The sequence below is a fragment of the Mycteria americana genome, chromosome 2 (genome assembly GCF_035582795.1).
Source record: "Mycteria americana isolate JAX WOST 10 ecotype Jacksonville Zoo and Gardens chromosome 2, USCA_MyAme_1.0, whole genome shotgun sequence".
NCBI classification, from domain to species: Eukaryota; Metazoa; Chordata; class Aves; order Ciconiiformes; family Ciconiidae; genus Mycteria; species Mycteria americana.
Window position 1 is genome coordinate 576,952 of NC_134366.1, and position 18,546 is coordinate 595,497.

At 75.5% G+C, this 18,546-nt stretch overlaps 1 protein-coding gene across 3 annotated transcripts; it reads left to right on the top strand.

Annotated features, from left to right (window-relative positions):
• The first annotated feature begins 276 nt into the window (after positions 1–276).
• On the top strand, positions 277–15,338 carry LOC142405161 (uncharacterized). Of its 3 annotated transcripts, XM_075492117.1 has the most exons (6): positions 7,694–7,843; positions 9,804–9,914; positions 10,341–10,466; positions 10,900–11,007; positions 11,450–11,560; positions 12,554–15,338. In XM_075492117.1, exons 2-6 carry the CDS (start codon positions 9,836–9,838, stop codon positions 13,951–13,953), a joined length of 1,824 nt encoding a protein of 607 aa, XP_075348232.1. In that variant the 5' UTR covers positions 7,694–7,843; positions 9,804–9,835; the 3' UTR covers positions 13,954–15,338. The 3 variants fall into 3 exon arrangements, with proteins under 3 accessions (XP_075348234.1, XP_075348232.1, XP_075348233.1); XM_075492119.1 differs by lacking the exons at positions 7,694–7,843; positions 9,804–9,914; positions 10,341–10,466; positions 10,900–11,007; positions 11,450–11,560 and adding exons at positions 277–398; positions 542–668; positions 1,364–1,468; positions 1,786–2,755 and having other exon boundaries at positions 12,897–15,338; XM_075492118.1 differs by lacking the exon at positions 10,900–11,007.
• The last annotated feature ends 3,208 nt before the right edge of the window (positions 15,339–18,546 follow it).

Sequence of the window (18,546 nt, forward strand, 5' to 3'; positions counted from 1 at the left end):
ATAGCCGGGGCTGGGGCTCCCGGTGCTCCCGGTGGCCGGGGCTGATGCTCCCGGTGCTCCCCATTGCCGGGGCTGATGCTCCCGGTGCTCCCGGTGGCCGGGGCTGATGCTCCCGGTGCTCCCGGTGGCCGGGGCTGGTGCTCCCGGTGCTCCCGGTGCCCAGGGCTGATGCTCCCGGTGCCCGGGGCTGGTGCCCCCCGCCACTCCCGGGGCTGCCGGTGCACGTGGCCGCCCGCGCGCTGCGGTCCCGCCCCCGCCGTCCCCTTCCGGCCCCGCCCCGCTGGTGGCTCCGCCGGCGCCATCGCGGGGCTCCGTGCCGGTGTCCCCCCCCCCCCTCCCGCCCCCCCCCCCCTCCCCCCGGGAGGCCCCGCCGCCGGCCCCGGGCAGCGATGCAGCCGGTAAGGCCGCGCGGGAAGCGGCGGGGGGCGGGGGACGGTCCCGGTCCCGAGGCCGAGACCCGCCGTCCCCGCGGGTCCGCGCCTCGGCCGCGGCTCTTGTCGGCCGGGCCCCGGGTCCCCTCAGCCCCGGCTCCGCTTCTCAGGGCGCGGTGACGTTCGAGGACGTGGCCGTGGAGTTCTCCCCCGCGGAGTGGGCGGCGCTGGCCGGCTGGCAGCGGCGGCTGCACCGGGAGGTGATGCTGGAGAACGCCCGCCTGGTCGCCAGCCTGGGTAAGGCCGCGCCGCGCTGAGCCGGGGCCGGGGCTGAGCCGGGGCCCGGAGGCTGAGCCGGGGCCCGGAGGCTGAGCCGGGGGTCCGGAGACTCAGCCAGGGTCCGGAGGCTGAGCCGGGGGTCCGGAGGCTGAGCCGGGGTCCGGAGGCTGAGCCGGGGTCCGGAGACTCAGCCAGGGTCCGGAGGCTGAGCCGGGGGTCCGGAGGCTGAGCCGGGGTCCGGAGGCTGAGCCGGGGTCCGGAGACTCAGCCAGGGTCCGGAGGCTGAGCCGGGGGTCCGGAGGCTGAGCCGGGGGTCCGGAGGCTGAACCAGGGCCCGGAGGCTGAGCCGGGGGCCCGGAGGCTGAGCCGGGGTCCGGAGGCTCAGCCGGGGTCCGGAGGCTGAGCCGGGGCCGGGGCTGAGCCGGGGTCCGCAGCCCGAGCCCCTCCGGCCGGCCGTGCGCGGGCACAGCCCGACCCGCCGTCTCTCCACGCGGAGCGGGGCGGCAGCGCTGCCCTGCCCGGGCTCGCCGAGTCCGACCCCGGTGCGTGAGGAATAACGGCTCCGGGTACCCCGGCCCCGCTGCTCCCCGCCCCGGCGCGCCCCGGTTCACCGCCACGGCGCCCGCAGCCGGCGTCCCCTGGGCCCGTCCCCCGGTGACGGTGACGCTCCTCGGGCGGCTCGGCGGACGCTGGGGTTTCTCTCTCCCGCACAGGCCCCGAGTCCAAGCTCATCCACAAAATGGAGCCCGGGGAGGAGTCGCACCGGGGGGTCCCCTGCGGCGGGGGGGACGGCGGAGCTCCCGACACCTCTGGCACCTGTGAGTGACCACGGGGACGCCCCGCCTGGCCGGGGGCACCGGGCTGGGAAACCAGCGCCGGTTTAGCAAGTTAGAGAGGGAAGCCCCGAGCGTGGCACGAGGCGGCGGGTCCCCTCCGGCGTCCTCACCGGGTGGGTTTGGGTGTCCCACCTCGGCCCCCCCCCCGGCCCGGTTGTCCCGTGGGCGTCGCAGGAGTGAGGGGAGGCCGCGGCGGGCGAGGAGCCGGTGCCGCGGGCACGGGGACCGCCGCGGGTCTGTGGTGGCGGTGCCCCCGCCCCGCGTCACCCCCCGCCGTGACTGCGCTCCTGTTCCCGCAGCTGCCGGGGGCGGGACGGACGGCGAGGACCTGTCTGAGGACGACAACCGGGGACGCTGGGTCCCGTGCGCGTCGCCAGCTGGGACGGCCGAGGAGTCGGGCTGCCGCGGGCTCTGCTCCGGCTGCCGCCACGCGGAGCCGGGGCTCTGGGCCGGGGACGCCCCCCGGGAGCTGCCGGGCTGGGAGCCGGGGGAGCAGCCGCCGGAGGCGCCCGGGGCGGGGGGCGGGGGGCCGCTCATCTGCGGCACCTGCGGGCAGAGCTTCGAGGACAAGGCCGGGCTGAGCGCGCACCAGGGCGAGCACCCGCGCCCGGCGCCCTCCTACCAGTGCGGCGCCTGCGGCAAGGCTTTCCGCCACCACCGCAACCTCCTGACGCACAAGAAGCACCGGGGCCAGCGCTGGCACGCCTGCACGGAGTGCGGCAGGACCTTCTGCTTGAAGGGGGACCTGCTGCGGCACCGGGCCAGCCACGGCGGCGAGGGCGGCTACGCCTGCCCGCTCTGCGGGGACAGCTTCCGCCACAAGCGCGACCTGCAGGCGCACCGCAAGGAGCACGCCGGCGACGCGCGCCCCAAGTGCCCCGAGTGCGAGGAGCGCTTCGAGGACGAGGCCGGCCTGAGCCGGCACCGGGCCACCCACTGCGAGGAGCGACCCTTCCTCTGCCGGCGCTGCGACCGCAGCTTCAGCTGGAAGGAGAGCCTGATCATCCACCAGCGCAGCCACGCGCAGGAGCGCTCCCACAAGTGCCCCGTCTGCGGCCGCGGCTTCAGCCGCAGCGGCAACCTGCTGGTGCACCAGCGCGTGCACACGGGCGAGCGGCCCTTCGCCTGCCCCCAGTGCGACAAGTCCTTCTGCAACAAGGCCAACCTCATCACGCACAAGAAGCTCCACCGGCGCTACAAGACCTTCGCCTGCTCCCAGTGCCGCCTGGGCTTCAGCTCCCAGAGCAAGCTGCTGCTGCACCAGCGGGCGCACGGGGAGGGGGACAAGGGGACCCTCCGGGCAGGGGACGACCCGGCGGGCTGCCAGCAGTAGCTGCGGCTGCTCTCCGGCGCGGGAGAGGGCTTATCGCCCTGTGGAGGGGCCCGGAGGGCCGGGGGGGGGCCTCGTCCTGCGCCCGCCGGACACGGCTTTGCTGGCACCCGCTGCCTGCTCCCCGGGGCTCGGCCCGGTGCGCGGCCGGGACCTGGGAGCCCCGCGCCCCTTCGGACCTCGAAAATTCCTTCCGGGCCACTTCTCCGTTTTCCCTTCAGACCCTGGAATATCCCTGCAGGGCACTTCCCAGTTCTCCCAGTCCCACCAGTGCCCTGCCCCCGCGCGGGGTTGTCTCCTCGCCGCTGTGTTTAAAGCCGGAAGAGAGCGATGCCCGCGCAGGGGGGCAGCCCAAGGGCCGGAGCCCTCCCCGGGTCGCAGCCTCTCCCCGCTGCCCAGCTTTTGGCCCGTGGCCTTCCCCTCAGAGGGGTGCTGGGGGCGGAGGGGGTGGCTCTGGGGGATGAACAGCACCCGGGACCCCCGCCCCGGCCCGCTCCCCTGGGCGTAGCGGGCGCTGCCGGGCACTGGCGGGGTGAAGCCGGGGCGGTGGGGCAGGGCAGCCGCCCCATCCCCATCCCCGGCCCCCCGGCCCCTTCCCCCAGCTCACCCAGCGCGGGCTGCACTGGTGAAACCGTGCCCGGGGCCGTGGGGTGCCCGGGGAGCTGGGACGCCGGGGCGCGGAGCGTGGCCGCGGGCCGGGCTGGTGGGACCCCCGGTCTGCCGGGGCCGGTGGGCCACCCTGGCTCTGCCCGGCCCCTGGGCCGCGATCCCTCCCCGGGGCTGGGAGGGCCGGGGCAGGTCCCTGCGGGGACGCGTCTGTCCCCGTACAGGTGTCCCCAGGTCCCGCCGCGTCGGAGCCGCTTCTGCCCCGTAGCGCCGCCCGAAGCGGGGGACGGCAGCTGGGCGGCCGGGGTGGGAGCGGGGAAGGCGCGGTGGGGCCGCGGGCAGGACCCCCCGGGTTCGTCTCGCCCGTCCGTTCTCCTGCCGGCGCTGAGCGGGGCCCTGCGCCGCCGCGGGGCCCGGTGATGTTCGAGGACGTGGCCACCCGATTCTCCTGGCAGGAGCGGAGCTCTCGCTCGCTCTCCCGAGTGGCGGGTGCCCGCGCCACGGGAGCCGGCGCTCTCCCACGGAGGGTTTTCCTCTCGGAGACGGTGCTGCCGCTGCCGCTGCCGCTCGCGTCCCGGTGCTTGCTGGCAGGAGCTAGAGCACGGCGTGCTTTCTGCGGCTCGGCCGCGCCGTCCCGGGGTAGGGTCACACCGTGGGGCTCACCGTTAGCGCCCGGGCCCTTTGCTGGCCGTGCCCCGTGTTTTGGGGTGCAGACCCCTTCTAGGAGCGGGCGTGTGATTGCCCCGGGCTTCCCCCGTGGGCTGAGAGCCGGTTGTAGCCGTTGTGGCATGCGGCTCGCCAGCTCTGCCTGCCGCTCGCCTCTCTCCTCCTCACCAGCTCCGGGAGCCCGTCCCTGGGCAGGAGCGGGCGGCCATCGTCACCTGGAAGCTGGCCACCCCGGGCTGCTACCGCTCCGCGGCCAGCCGATCCGGTGTGGGCAAGTCAACGGCGGGTCCTGCGGTGACGGTTATTCTCAGCGGTGCGTTGGTGCCCGCGGTCACTTTGGGGGACCCTGCCAACCCCCCCTGCCCTGGCTGGTGACGCCGTATCGAGGCCGCGGGAGAAATTCGGCTGCAGGGGGTGGTGGAGCTGAAGGCAGGCTGGAGCCCGGCTGGACGCCGCCGTGGCCGGCCCCGCGGGGCGGGAGGTGGGTGCCGACTGCGCCCGCAGCCTGGCCGCCCCGCCGGCATGAAGGGCTGAGCCGTGCCGGGCGCCCGGCCCGTCCCCGTGCCACTTCCCCGGGACCCGCCGCGTTCTTCTGAACCCCTTCGTACCTTAGCTTGAAATGGGGGGCAGTGCCTGGGAGGAGGGGCCGCCTCGCCCGGTTCTGGGGAGCGTGGCCACCCGGTTTGGTTCGTGGCCGGTGGCTTTTCCCCTGGGCACCGCACAGCAGCGGTTCCCCTGTCCCCGGGTAAGCGTGAGGGTCCGTCGGTGCGTTTGAAGTCACGGAGCACCACGTTGTCGCTGATCTCTCACGGGTGAATAAATCCCTTTTGCAGAAGCGTGGCTGTTGGTTTGGGCGAGCGGTTGCCCGTGCCGCGGCAGCGCCCTGCGAGCAGCACGGCGCTGGTCGGGGAGCGGCCGGGAGCCGGGCAGGGTGGGCGAGGGCATCTGCAGAGGGAGGACGAAGGAGCAGAAGAGGGGAAACAGCAGCTCCTGGGCTCGGAGATCCCCTTCCCCTTCCCCTTCCCCTCCCTCTTCCCCTTCCCCCTCCCCTCCCCCAGCCCCCTGCCCAGGGGGGCAAGTGCTGGCCCCGTGAGCCCCTGCCCTTGCCCGCTGGGGGTCCATCGCCCGGCCCTGTGCCCATCCTCCCCCCCGCTGCCCCGGGCCGCAGGCAGGGCCGGGGGGAACGAACGGGTCCGTGCCGCGATTTGCAGCCACCGGCCGCTTTGGTACCGGCTCTCCGTCCCCTGCGAAGCGGCCCCGCGGGTGCAGGGGGCTGGGGACGGCCGAGTCGCGCTGGTCTGGCAGGGGCTGTCGCGGTTCTGCCGCGAACCGGAATGGATCTGGAGGGGCCGTCCTGGGGGTCCGTCCCGCCAGGGCGCCGGGGCCAGCGCAGGACGCTGAACCTCCCTCCGCGGGACGAGGGTTTAGAAAACGCAGGGGAGGAGAGGGCGGTGGGCCGGAGCAGCGGCAGGGCTGCGGCGGCGCGTCCGAAGGCGGTCGTCACCGACGCCGCCGGCGACAGCGGTGGCAGGACGCTGGCCGCGTGGGCACCCCTGAACGGTGGGAGGGGGTCACGGGTTGAAGCGAGCCGCCGGTGCCGAGCTCGGCAAAGCACCAGCAGCCCTGGAAGGAGGCTGGGAAAGCACCAAAGCCGCTGCGTCGGCTCCTCGGAAGGACCAGCGGGTCGGGAGAGGCCGGCAAAATGCCTCCGGCCGTTTGGCAGCACCTCGGGGGCCGAGCCGGGGCGGGCAGGCGTTTGCCGCCTGCGAGGAGGAGGAGGCGTGCGCGGCGCCGGCGGGCACGCCGGGTCCCGTGGCTCGTGCCCCCAGGCGAGGCTAGCCACAGCCCGCGGTGCACAAGGCCACCGTGCCCTCGCCCAGCCCCGGCACCGGTCCCAGGGACGCTTTCGGGGCTGAGGTCCGGAGCCCGCTGTGTCCCCGCCGCCCTGCGGCACCCGCGCCCGGGGGATGGACGGCACCCGCGCCCGCGTCTCGCCGGAGGCCGCTCCCGGTGCTGGGGGACTTCACGTGGCACCGCAGGAGGGACGGGGTGGTTCACGTGCGGAGACCCCGCTCGGGCGATGGCACGGCCCGAGTTAGAGGCGGGGGGCAGCTGCAGACAGACGGACGTCCTGCCCCGGGCCTCGCCGTCCCCTGCCGCTCAAGGGGCTGGTCTGCCCTGGGCGCGGGGCTGCCGGGGCTGAGCCGGGTCCCGCTCCCGGCACCCGTGGTCCCGGCCGGACTCTTCTCCCACAGGCAGCGGTGCCGGGGCAGGCAGGGAGGAAGGGCAGGGCCGTGAGGAAGCGCCGGCAGGGCTGGAGCCGGCACGGTGGGAGCAGAAGGGACGGCGTGCCCGGGCTGCGCCGGCTGGCAGTCGTGGTGCAGCGTGGAGCCGCGCCAGGGCTGGCAGGGAGCTGGCACACCCCGTGCCGTGCCAGCCATGGCCCCGGCCCCGCTTTTATGAGAGCCGAAGCTCCGGGAACCTGGCTCGCTGGCACGGCGGCTGGCTCGGAGCGTGGATTTAAACGCTCGGAGCTTGTGGGAGGCGACGGCTCCGCCGCGTTCGGCATCGCAGCACCCACGGGACCGGCGTCCTCCGCCTCAGGCCCCGCTCCTGCTCCTGCCTCTGCGGCGGCGGGGGCCGTTCCCCTCCGCAAACCCTTCCCAGACCCCCCGGCTGCTCCGGGGGCCGCCCCGGCCCCGGCACCAAGCCGAGGGTGCAGAGGGTGCCAGAGCGGCGGGAGGGCGTTGGGGGCTTGGGCCGTCGGACACGGGGCCCTCTGCCCGCTCCGGGCCGGTCCCCGCTTCTCGACCGGCTTCACCCGCCCTGGCCGAAGCCCCCCTGCCCTCCAGCCCCCGCCCTGTCGAGGCTGTCCCCAGCCCCGCTGCCGGGTGGGTGACAAGCGGGTGGCACGTCCCCCTCGTCCCGTCGCCCCGCGGATCTCTCTCTCTGCCCTTGCTGGCACCCAGGCCCGGCACCCCGGCACCCTGCACCCCTTCCCGCCAGCTCCGACACCGGGCTTCCCCGCTGGCCTCCCCTGGCTGCTCCATCGCCCCCATGTCCCCATGTCCCCATGTCCCCACGTCCCCGTGTCCCCACGTCCCCATGTCCTCATGCCCCCACATCCCCATGTCCCCATGTCCTCATGTCCCCATGTCCTCATGTCCCCCATGTCCCCCACATCCCCATGTCCCCATGTCCCCACGTCCCCACGTCCCCACGTCCCCGTGTCCCCACGTCCCCATGTCCTCATGCCCCCACATCCCCACATCCCCATGTCCCCCATGTCCCCACATCCCCATGTCCTCATGTCCCCACGTCCCCATGTCCCCATGTCCTCATGTCCCCATGTCCCCCACATCCCCACATCCCCACCTCCCCCCGTCCCCTCGTCCCGCTGGGGCTCATCACCCGCTGCCTCCCCCCTTATCACGACCAATACCGCTCGCGACTGTGTCGCGGTCCCGGTGACACCCCCCTCCCGGCGGGACCGGCTGCCCCCCCCCACCCCACCCCCCGCCACCGCCACCGCCGTCCCGGGGGGGGGGCGCACCGGGGGGGCTGGGCCGCCCCCGCCCCGCCCCGCCCCGCTGGGGCCCGGCGGACCCCGGAGCCCCGGAGCCGGGGGGGCCCGGACTACAGCTCCCGGCAGCCCGCGGGCCCGCAGCCTTTGTCTGCCCCGCCGCCCGCTGCGCTCCCGCCCGCGGCGGCCATCGGCGGCGGAGCCCGCGCTGCCGCCCCGCTGCGCGCCGGCGGTGAGAGCGGGGCGGGGGCAGCGGGGGGCAGCGGGGAGAGGGGCGGGGGCCGAGCGGCGATGGGGACGCGGGGGGGGGGGGGGTGGTGGTCCTGGGGCTGAGCCCCGCCGGGCCCCCCCAGAGGAGCCCCCGGCCCCGGCGGCCCCGGCGGGGCGGGGCGGGGCGGCGGGAGGGGGCCCCGGCAGAGCGGCGGGGCAGGGCGGGGGGCGCGGGGCCGCCTCCCCCAGGCCGCGTCCCCCGGGCGGGGGCTGTCACCCGCGCACGCCGGCGGGGCCCGGGGCTGCCGAGGGGGCGCGGAGCCCCCGCCGCGCTGGCACCCACGGCCCCGCGGGGGGAACGCGGCCCCGACCCTGCCCCGCGGCCCCGACCCCGCCGGGCTCCTCCCGGGGCGCGCACGGGGGGGCGGGGGGGGGAGGGGGCGCGGAGCCGGGGACCTTCGCCTTCCTCTTGCAGCGGCCGCCGTGAGACCCGGCCGCCGACCCCCACCGCAGCCGGGGACCCCCGCTCGCGGGTCCGTTTCCCGGGCCGCTGGAGCCCGGCGTGGGCCGGGGCCCGGTACGAGCCAGCGCTCTCGGCAGCAGCCCCCGGTGCCGGCCCTTTGCCGAGCCCCGCGGCAGCTCCGCTGGGACCTGCTGCCTGCGGCGGGGCGCGGGGAGCCGCGGGCCGGCGGGGCGAGGCCGGGCAGGGAGCCGGGGCCGGCGGCCCTCTGCTCCCTCGGCACCCCGGGGTGGGCAGGGGGCGGCCGGGCGGGAAGGGGCCGCGCCGTGGCGTGGGGACGCGGGGTCTGGTTTCCCCGGGGCCGAGGAGGGGGGACGCGCCGGGGCGGGGAGCCGCGGGTTTGTGGGTGCAGGTGAGGCGGAAGCCGTGGCGGCTCCGGCCGAAGCGCGTCCGAAACTCCCTGTTCGGGAGCGACCGAACCCCAACCAGCCCCGAGCACCCACCGTCCGCGCGCCCTCCTGGCCCCGGCGCTGGCAGGGGTCCCTCGGCAGGACCCCGTCCCGCCGAGCAGGGTGCCCTTGGAGCAGGCAGGGCAGCCCGGGCAGGAGGAGGAGGAGGAGGAGGAGGAGGAGGGTGGCCGGCTTCCTCCTCTCCTCCCAAACCCCGCCGGGGCTGCTCCTGGCAGCCGGCAGGTTGCTCCGGTGAGCCCCGAGTTGGAGGAGGGCCGGGGTGGGCTGAGACCCCGGTGCCGCTCCCTGCCTGCCGCGCTTGTGCCGCAAGCAGGCGTCGGGGACACGGCACGTGCACGGCGGGCCTGGCTCGTGCCGCTCGTGCCGCTCGGCCCCTGCGGCACCTCTCCCCTCCTTCCCTCCCGGCGATGCCTGGGTGCTGCCGGGTCTCCCCTCGGGCGCCCGTGCTGCCGGCGGGCTCTGCCGAGACTCCCCTCTTCCTCGCTCTTCATCCCCGGGGATGAGCCGCCCTCCTCTGCCCCGTTTTCCCTCCGGATCTCTCTTTCTCGGGAGCGGGGGCCCAGGCTGCCGGTGCCTCCGTGGGTGCCGCTGCCAGCGCTCCTGGCATCGCTCTGCCCGTCTGCCCGCGGGCGCCGGTGCCCGTGCCGTCCCGGCTCCCCGCCGTCGCCCAGGTTCCCCCGTGCCACCCTCCCCCCTGGGCTCCGTGGCTCCCCTCGGCTTCGCTCTGACCCCGTACCGCGGCTGCCGGGCTGGAAGGAGCGGCCGGGGGCGGCGATTTGGGCGATGACGGGGTGACCCGGCACCCGTCCCGTGCTGCCCTGCGCCGTGTAGCCCCCGCGACGTCCCCCGCAGCCCCGCTGCCGGCGGCAGCTTCCCGGGGTGGACCTGGGGCGATGGGGGTTTGGGAAGGGACGGAGGGGGGGAATCGGCACAGTCCGGCCGTGCCGGCGCGGCGAGGCTGGAGGTCAGCATCTTCCGGAGCAGCCGCGTGCCTGCGGGCGCTCCCCGCGACCGGGGCAGGCTGGAAGGAGACTTTCCCGTCCCTCGGGCAGGTTCTTCAGGAGGGACCCCGGGACCCCCGGCGATGGAGCGAGAGGAGAAGCCGTTTGGGGGGGATCCGCAGGACGCGAGGCTGCGGGGGACGCCGGACGCCTGCGGCCCAGGTGAGGCTGCCGAAAGCTCCCGCGGGGACCTGGCTGCCCTGGCACCACAGACCCCCCCTTCGCAGACCCCCGCCCCCCTCCCCCCCGCCAGGCCCTGGGACCCCCGGGGCTGAGCTGCCGCGTCCTGCAGAGCCACGCAGGGCGTTGGCGTGGCCCGGCGCCGGGCGCCGGGCACCGGGCTGGTTTCGGTCGGGTGAGGGTCCTCGCTGGGCAGCAGGGAGGGGCTGGGGCAGCCGCTGCCCGCGGCGGGGTGGGGGTCCGTGCCTCCGTCCCCTGGTTTCCCCCCGTAGGACCCGCGGGGGAGGCTTCGTGCCCCCGCGCCCGGCGCAGGGCTACGGCGGGAGCGTGGAGCCCGCGGCGTCACCGCTCGCAGCCGCCGGCGGGATGCGCTGCCCGGGACCCCGCGAGCAGCTTTGCCTTCCGCAGGAAGGGGCTGGGCTGGCGTGAAGTGTGAGATCGTGGTGAAAACGGAGCCGGAGGACGAGTCCTACATTGGGTGTCCCCAGGGCCTGGATGCCACCGTCCCCGGCGTCCCCGGCTACCCCAGCACTGGTGAGCAGAGCGGGCGGCTGGGGGAGGGCTGGGAGCTCGGCGAGACCCGGGGACCGAGTCCCCTGTCCCGTACCGACGGCGTCGGTGTGGGGACGTGGGAAAGGCCGTTGCACCGGGGGGGCTTTGCTGGGACAGCGCGTGCCCCGTGCCGTTTGGTAACTGGGAATTCCCTTCTGGAGGAAGAGGAGCGGTTCCTTCTCTTGCGTAACAAATATTTCATAACTCTGGGTGTTTCGGGTCCCCGCGGCTCTGTGGCTGGGCCCCCCTGTGTTTCCCGGGGGACTGGGCCGGTGGCTGCAGGGAGCTCCCGGGAGCCTGGGATTAACGGGCGGCGAGCCGGAGCCGGTGCCGGCACGGGCAGAGCGTGGGGACGTCCCCGAGCGCTCGGTCCGTCCCCGAGCCGGCCGCACGGGCCGTGCCTCTCCTCCCGCAGGCATCAAAGCGGAGGTCGTCGTTAAAAGCGAGCCCGAGGACGCGGCGTACGGCGGTTACTGCCCCGGCACCCAGGAGGGGGCCGTGCCCGACCCCCCCCCCGCTGCCTGTGAGTGGGGCTGGGGGGCCGGGAGGGGAGCGGGGGGGGCGGCCGGGGCGGCCGGACGCTTTGCGGGCTGCCGGCGGCGCGGGGCCCCTGCCGGGGTGCTGGGCGCTGGGGCGGGAGACGAGCTCGGCAGAGGGCACCCGGCCGGGCACGGGGCCCGGAAGAGCCGCCACTCTCGGTGCCCTGCTGCCGCCCGCCCTGTCACCCCTCGGAGCCCGCTCTGCCACGGCGGCGCTGCTGCCTGCCGGGGCTGCCGGAGGCGGCCGTCCCGTGCCACCCCGGGGACGGTGACGCCGTCCCGTGCCACCCCGGGGACGGTGAGACCCCGCGGGAGTCCCACGAGAGCCCAGCCCACCGGCGGTGCCGGCAGCTGGGGTCGAAAGCCCGCCCGCGGCTCCCCTGGCCCTGCCCGCGCCCGCCGTAGCACCGCGCTCGCTGCCCGCAGGCGATGCCAAGCCCGAGATCATCGTGAAGGTGGAGCCGGAGGAGGAGCCGTTCATCGGGTGCCCCCGAGCTCTGGGCGACCCCGGAGCTCCCGGCCACCGCGGCGGCACAGGTGAGCACCGGGGCGGCTCCGGGGGGTCCGGCGGGACGGGGAGAGGTGGGCGTGGGGGCGAGCGCCCCGGACGCGCGAAGCGTCGGAGCAGGTCAGCCCGCCGAGAGCCCGGGGTGCGGGATCCTGCCCTGCGTAGCCGGGTCGGCCGTGAGCCGGCTGCGGCCGCGGGGAGGGGGTGGGCGGGTGGAGGCGGCTGTGCGGGTCCCACCGCAGCCTCGCGGGTCCCACCGCAGCCTCCCGGCCGCGGGAGCAAAGCCCGGGCTGCCCGGTGAGCTCGGGGCAGCCTCGCCGCTGGCTTTCGGCGGTCGGGGGAGCGACCGTCCCCGGGGCTGGGGCTGCCACCGACACCGCTCCCACGGCCACCATCGCCCCCCGCCCCTCTCCCAGCCACGTCCCAAACCCGGCAGAAAGCCGCCGGGAGGGAGCCCCGGTGCCGCCGCCAGCCAGCCGGGTGAGCCGCTCGTCGCGCGGGCCTGGCAGAGCTTCGCGCCGCTCTTCTGCTTGCCCGGGCAGCCTCGGCAGCCAGAAATCGTGGCCCGATTCGCACGTGCCGCAGGAGAGGGCCGAGCACCTCCCCGGCGTCCCTGGCAGCGATGCCGGCCCCGCGGCGTGAGCCGGGGCAGCCGGCGGTGCCGGGGCTGGCAGCCTGGCGTCCCCTGCCCCGAGCTCCCGAAACGGACCCCGCGGCTCAAATCCCCCGGGTCGTTGCATCGCTCCCCGGCCTCCTCCGTCAGGAAATCCCAGCGAGGCTGCTCTGGCCCCTGCCGGCCTCGCCGGCCTCGCCGCTCCCGCTCACCGGTGCCGGTGCCACCCGGCTCGGGGGCCCTTCTGCTCCCCGGGGCTCCGGAGGTGCCTCCCGTCGCGGAAACGGGACTCTCGGGCTCAAGCCGTGGGGGGAATCTCTGCAGTTTGGGCTTTGGAGAGGCCGCGCGTGGCACCTTTGGGTGCGCGGAGCCGCGGCAGGTAACGGCGGGGCTCCCCTGCTCTTGGCAGACGGCGACGGCGAGCGGTGTCCCAAGGAGGAGCCGGAGGAGGTGAAACCGGAGGCGGCTGAGCCGGAGCAGAGCCCGGGGGCCGCCTCGAGGGGCTCCCTCGGCCCTCGGCCCCGCGTCAGCCAGTGGACGGTGCGGCAGGCGCAGGGCGCCGTGGCCGAGCTCCGGCGCAGCCCGGCAGTGCCCGGGGGGCCGCGGGCCACCCCCGAGCCCCGGCGGCTCTGCCTGGAGAAGCGCGCGGCTCCGGTGGTGCCGGTGAGCAGCGCCGGGCAGAAACCCCCCTCCGCCTGCGGGGCGGGCAGCGCCGTGGCCCCCGGCGCCGAGCCGGCACGGCGTCCCCGCAGCCACTCGGCCGAGCGTCCCTTCGCCTGCAGCGAGTGCGGGAAGAGCTTCCAGCACCGGGGGAACCTCATCACCCACCTGCGGGTGCACACGGGGGAGAAGCCCTTCGCCTGCACCGTCTGCGGCAAGAGCTTCAGCCAGAAGGGCGACCTGATGCGGCACCAGCGCATCCACACCGGCGAGAAGCCGTTCGAGTGCACCGTCTGCGGCAAGAGCTTCTGCTCCAAGCAGACCTTCATCCTGCACCAGCGCATCCACACCGGCGAGAAGCCCTTCTCCTGCACCGAGTGCGGCAAGAGCTTCAACCGCAAGGCCAACTTCATCACCCACCAGAAGATCCACCGCGGCGAGCGCCCCTTCATCTGCGCCGAGTGCGGCAAGGGCTTCTGCGCCAAGAAGACCTTCATCCTCCATCAGAAGATCCACGTCGGCGACCGGCCCTTCGGCTGCTCCGAGTGCGGCAAGAGCTTCAGCCGCAACGGCGACCTGACGCGGCACCAGCGCATCCACACCGGCGAGCGCCCCTTCGCCTGCGCCGACTGCGGCAAGTGCTTCAGCCACAACGGCGAGCTGATCAAGCACCAGCGCATCCACACCGGCGAGAAGCCCTTCACCTGCACCGAGTGCGGCAAGAGCTTCAACCGCAAGGGCACCCTCATCACCCACCAGCGCATCCACACCGGCGAGCGCCCCTTCGTCTGCCCCGAGTGCGGCAAGACCTTCAACCTGAAGACCACGCTGATGAAGCACAAGCGCATCCACACGGGCGAGCGTCCCTTCACCTGCCTGGAGTGCGGGAAGAGCTTCAAGTACAAGGGCAACCTCCGGACCCACCACCTCACCCACACGGTGGAGCGGGTCTACCCCTGCACCGAGTGCGGCAAGGTCTTCAGCCACAAGAAGGAGCTGACGGGGCACCAGGGCGTGCACGCCGAGGAGAGGATCCTCTCCTGCTACCGGGAGGGAGAGTCCTTCAGCCCCTTCCTCCCCGTGCACCCGCTTCTCATGTCCTGCGCCCAGCTCCCGGTGCCGCTGGAAGCCTTGGCCGAGTACAAGTAGGAGGGCTGGCGGCGGCGGGGAGAGCCCGGCCTCCCGCCCGCGGCACGTCCCTGCGGCTGGAGCGGCGGCGGGAGGAACGGGACCATCGCTAGAGCTCAGGCCTGCTGCGGGGCCGGCGGCGGATGGGGCCGGTGGTCCTCCCGGCTGTCGGGTGCCGTGGTGGAGCCCGGGGAGGAAGCGCCGGCCGGGGATGCTGCCGGCTTTCCAGCTCCGGCTGGGGCCGGCGGCCGCTTACGGGGACACGCGGCCGGGCTGGGACTCGGAGCGAGCGGGGCCGGTGCTCTGGCCGAGCGGGGCCGGCACCGTTCGCATCCCCGGGTCACGGGGGGCTTTACGGCAAGAGACGTCGTCCCCGTCCCAAGAGCCGCCGGCTCCTTCGCTGTTCGGAAGCGAATCGCAGCGGGTGGACGTGGGGACGGGGGTCGCCCTGTCCCGCCCCGCCAGCACCGGGCTGCCCCCCCCCGGGTTTTCTGTCCCCGGTGCCGCGTCCAGCCTGGCTCGGGCACCGGTGCTCGGCGCTGTGGCGGACGCGGCCCCCCCTTGTCCCGTGCAAAGGGACCCCCGGCCGGCCGCTGGCCCCGAAGGGGCAATTCTCGAGCCGAGGGTCGTCGTTTCTCCGGGTCCCTCTCCGACGCGCGGACGCTGGACTTGGAGAAGAGCCGACGGCTCCCCCGGTGCGGCGCAGCCCTTCCCTCCCCGGGCGCAGCCCCTGGCCGTGAGGCTCCGTGCGGCGTGGCTGACCCCGGCTCGGGGGCGGCTCAGCACCCCCCTTTCTTTCCCACAGCTCCCCCCACGGTTTACCGAGCCGTGGGTTTGGGATCCTTCCTTCCCCGGCCTGGCGCATCCCCGGCGCCGGCACGGCTCCCGGCAGCCCCTCGCCCTGCTCCCGCGCGAGCTGGGACGCGGCCGGCAAAAGGCTTTTCCTTCTTGCGGTGCCGTGGCGTGGGGGGAGCGGGCTGGCGGGGCCGGGCAGGGCTCTGCCCTCGGCCGTCGGCTCCGCGAGACGGGTGTTTTTGGGGGGGCGAGAGGCCCCGGCGCACCGAGGGCCCCCCGGCTGTCTCTCCGACTTGCCGCGTGGCTCGAGGCGACGCTCATCGCTTCCTTGCCTCGGTTTCCCCATCTGTAAAATGGGGGTAATACCACTTGCTGCAGGGCGGCGGGAGGGTTAACCCCTTCCTGACCGCGCGGAGCCCCGCGGCGTGGCGAGTGCTGGGCCCGGGGCCGTCACCGCGGCTGGGGACCGGGGGTGGCTTCGGTGACGCGCGAGAATCCCCCCAGCGAGCCCTTGAGCTGCGGCGGGCGAGGGCCGCGTGTATTTATAGCTCCGCTCTTCTCTTTTCTGACCGAGAAGCTCATAAAAAGCGGAAGCAAACACCAGGGCGCCCGTTTGTCTGGTACCATTTGCTGCTGCGTGTTTCGGCTCGCCCTCCCTCGCCGTGGGAGCTGCGGGACCCCGCGTCCCTCCTTGCCGGGGGGTTCCTGCCGCCTCCGCCTCGCCCCAGCGTCGTCTGTGGGTGACCCCGGCACCCACGGGTCGGTGTTTGTATGTGGGTGCCTGGGCTGCCATCGCGGTCACCGCGGAGCTGCCATCGCGGTCACCGCAGAGCTGCCGCACCGTTCAGTTGCCCTCGCCCGGGTGTTTAATGCCACTTGGGGCGCCCGGGGGTGTCAGAGCTGCCCAGGGGTGGCACGGTGGCCAGGCGGGTCCTGGGCACGGCCACCCTCTCCCGGCAGCGCCGGCAGCTGCCAGGGCGGCAGAGATGTAAAATCGGCCGGGAGGCAGAGCCAGCCCCTGGCCCGGGAGCTCAGCCTGGCCCCACTCCTCGGTGCCAGAGCACCAGAGCGAGCAGCTCCGGCGTGGATCGGTGTCTCGGGGACCAAAGCCCCCGCGGCTCCGCTCCCCGGCAGACGCGGATCCCTGGGGCAGCGCTCGGCCGGCTTCGGGGCCCTTCCCTGCGAGCCGCCAGGACCAAAGCTCTGCCGTCATCGCCGGGTCGGGTCAGGCGCTTCTGCCGTGGAACCTTCCTCCGGCACGCGAGGCCTCCGCTCTCCCGCGCCGCCAAAGCTCAGCCGGAGCCAAAGCTCAGGCCGGGTGGGCACCGCTGGCCACGCCGCCAGCGCCGTGCCGTCCCCGAGCGCCGTGCCGGATGCGGCGCCGTGGGTCCGGTGGACCGACCCGTCGCGCCCGTCGCGGTTCCCTCCTTCGCTCGTCTGCTGCCCGTGGTGCTCAACGCGCCGTCGCGGTTAACCCGGCCGGCCGCGAAGCACCACGCAGCCGCTCGCGCGCCCCGACGGGGTGAAACCGAGAGGGACTCGTGGGTTGAGATAAAACCGAATTACAAATCGCTCGATAACGGCACAGAAACAATAACACCACATCGGACCGTAAGCTCCCGGCCCCTCCTGCTCGCGGGCGAGGAGCAGAACAGCCCCGGCGCCGCACGGCCGCGCCCGCGTTATCCACGCCGTTTCCGGCGCGGCCAAACCGCGGCCCCGGAGCCCGACGTTCTCCGGCGTGGCGGGCGTCAGCCTAACGCGTGGCGGGCGCCCCCCGGGCGCGGAGCGAGGCCCCCCCCGGACCGCGCTTGCGTGGCCGACCCCGGGGGTGCCCGAGCTCTGCCGGGGAGGGGGGCAGCGGGGACAGCCCCGCCGTCACCCCGCCGCTGGCAGGGCCCGGCACGGGCGGTGTCCCCACGGCTGCACGCGGCCCCCCCGAGGGGCTACCCCAGTGCCCCCACCCAAACCAGAACGGGGCACCCACAGCCCCGTGGGGGGGGCACCCATTTTCTCATGGGTGGGGGTATGGGGGGGCACCTGCATGCTCACGGGTGGAGACGGGGGGGGCACCCATATCCTCACGGGTGGGGTCATGGGGAGCACCCCCACCCCCGCGGGCGGGGACACGGGGCACCCCCCTACCCCTCCCCATCCCCTCCCTCTCCCCTCCCCTCCCATCTCCTCCCTTCCCTCCCCTCCCCATCCCCTCCTCTCCCCTCCCCTCCCTTCCACTCCCTTCCCCTCCCTTCCCCATCCCCTCCCCTCCCTCTCCCCTCCCCATCCCCTCCCGTCTCTCTCCCCCTCCCCTCCCCTCCCCTCCCATCCCCTCCCCTCCCCATTCCCTCCTGTCTCTCTCCCCCTCCCCTCCCCTCCCCTCCCCATCCCCTCCGGTCTCTCTCCCCCTCCCTTCCCTTCCCCTCCCCTCCCCTCCCCTCCCCTCCCCTCCCCTCCCCATCCCCTCCGGTCTCTCTCCCCCTCCCTTCCCTTCCCCTCCCCTCCCCTCCCCTCCCCTCCCCTCCCCTCCCCTCCCCTCCCCTCCCTTCCCTTCCCCTCCCTTCCCTTCCCCTCCCCTCCCCTCCCCTCCCCTCCCCTCCCCTCCCCTCCCCTCCCTTCCCCTCCCCTCCCTTCCCTTCCCCTCCCCTCCCCTCCCCTCCCCATCCCCTCCGGTCTCTCTCCCCCTCCCTTCCCTTCCCCTCCCCTCCCCTCCCCTCCCCTCCCCTCCCCTCCCCTCCCCTCCCCTCCCCTCCCCTCCCCTCCCCTCCCTTCCCTTCCCCTCCCCATCCCCTTCCCCTCCCCTCCCCTCCCCTCCCCTCCCTTCCCTTCCCCTCCCCATCCCCTTCCCCTCCCCTCCCCTCCCCTCCCCTCCCCTCCCATCCCCTCCCCTCCCCATTCCCTCCTGTCTCTCTCCCCCTCCCCTCCCTCTCCCCTCCCCATCCCCTCCGGTCTCTCTCCCCCTCCCTTCCCTTCCCCTCCCCTCCCCTCCCCTCCCCTCCCCTCCCCTCCCCTCCCCTCCCTTCCCTTCCCCTCCCCATCCCCTTCCCCTCCCCTCCCCTCCCCTCCCCTCCCTTCCCTTCCCCTCCCCATCCCCTTCCCCTCCCCTCCCCTCCCCTCCCCTCCCCTCCCCTCCCTTCCCTTCCCCTCCCCTCCCCTCCCCTCCCCTCCCCTCCCCTCCCCTCCCCTCCCCTCCCCTCCCCTCCCCTCCCCTCTCCTCCCCTCCCCTCCCCTCCCGGACTACACCTCCCGTGCTGCCCGGCGCGGCCGCCGCTCCCCCCCCCCCCCCCCCGCACCGGCGGCTCCGGGGCCGCCTTTGTCCGGGCCCGGCCCCGCTGCAGGCACGGGGATGGGCGCTGCCCCCGGCCCCGGCCCCGGCCTCTCCCCTCCGCCGAGCCCCCGCCGCCGCCCGCCGCCGCCCCCCGCCGGGCCCCGGCCCCGCTCCCTCGGCCCCGGGGGCCCGGCCGGGCGCCGCGGGCCACGCTCGCGGGTGGGGCCCCGCGGCGGGGCCGAACGGCAGCGGGGCGCGGCAGGTAAGCGGGCCCCGGGCTCTCGCAGCCGGCGCTCGGCAGGGCCCGGCCGGTGCGGCCGGCGAGGGGGCAGGGCCCGGGCCGGGCCCCGAGCGTCCCCCGCGCCCCGGCTCGGCCGCCGCCGCCGGGAGCCAGCGCAGGGCGGGCCCGGGCCCGGGCCGCTCCGGCCGGGGGGAGCCGCGGGGGCAGGGCGGGAGCGGGCAGGAGCGGGTAGGAGAAGGCAGGAGCAGTGAGCAGCAGCAGGTAGGAGCGGGCAGGAGAAGGCAGGAGCGGGTAGGAGCAGTGAGCAGGAGCA

Bases quoted from the DNA above. Each gene is read 5' to 3' on its own strand.
- LOC142405161 (XM_075492119.1), top strand. The intron at 1,469-1,785 runs GTGAGTGACCAC...CTGTTCCCGCAG, and splicing joins TCCCGACACCTCTGGCACCT to CTGCCGGGGGCGGGACGGAC. The intron at 2,756-12,896 runs GCACGGGGAGGG...GCGTCCCCGCAG, and splicing joins CTGCTGCTGCACCAGCGGGC to CCACTCGGCCGAGCGTCCCT.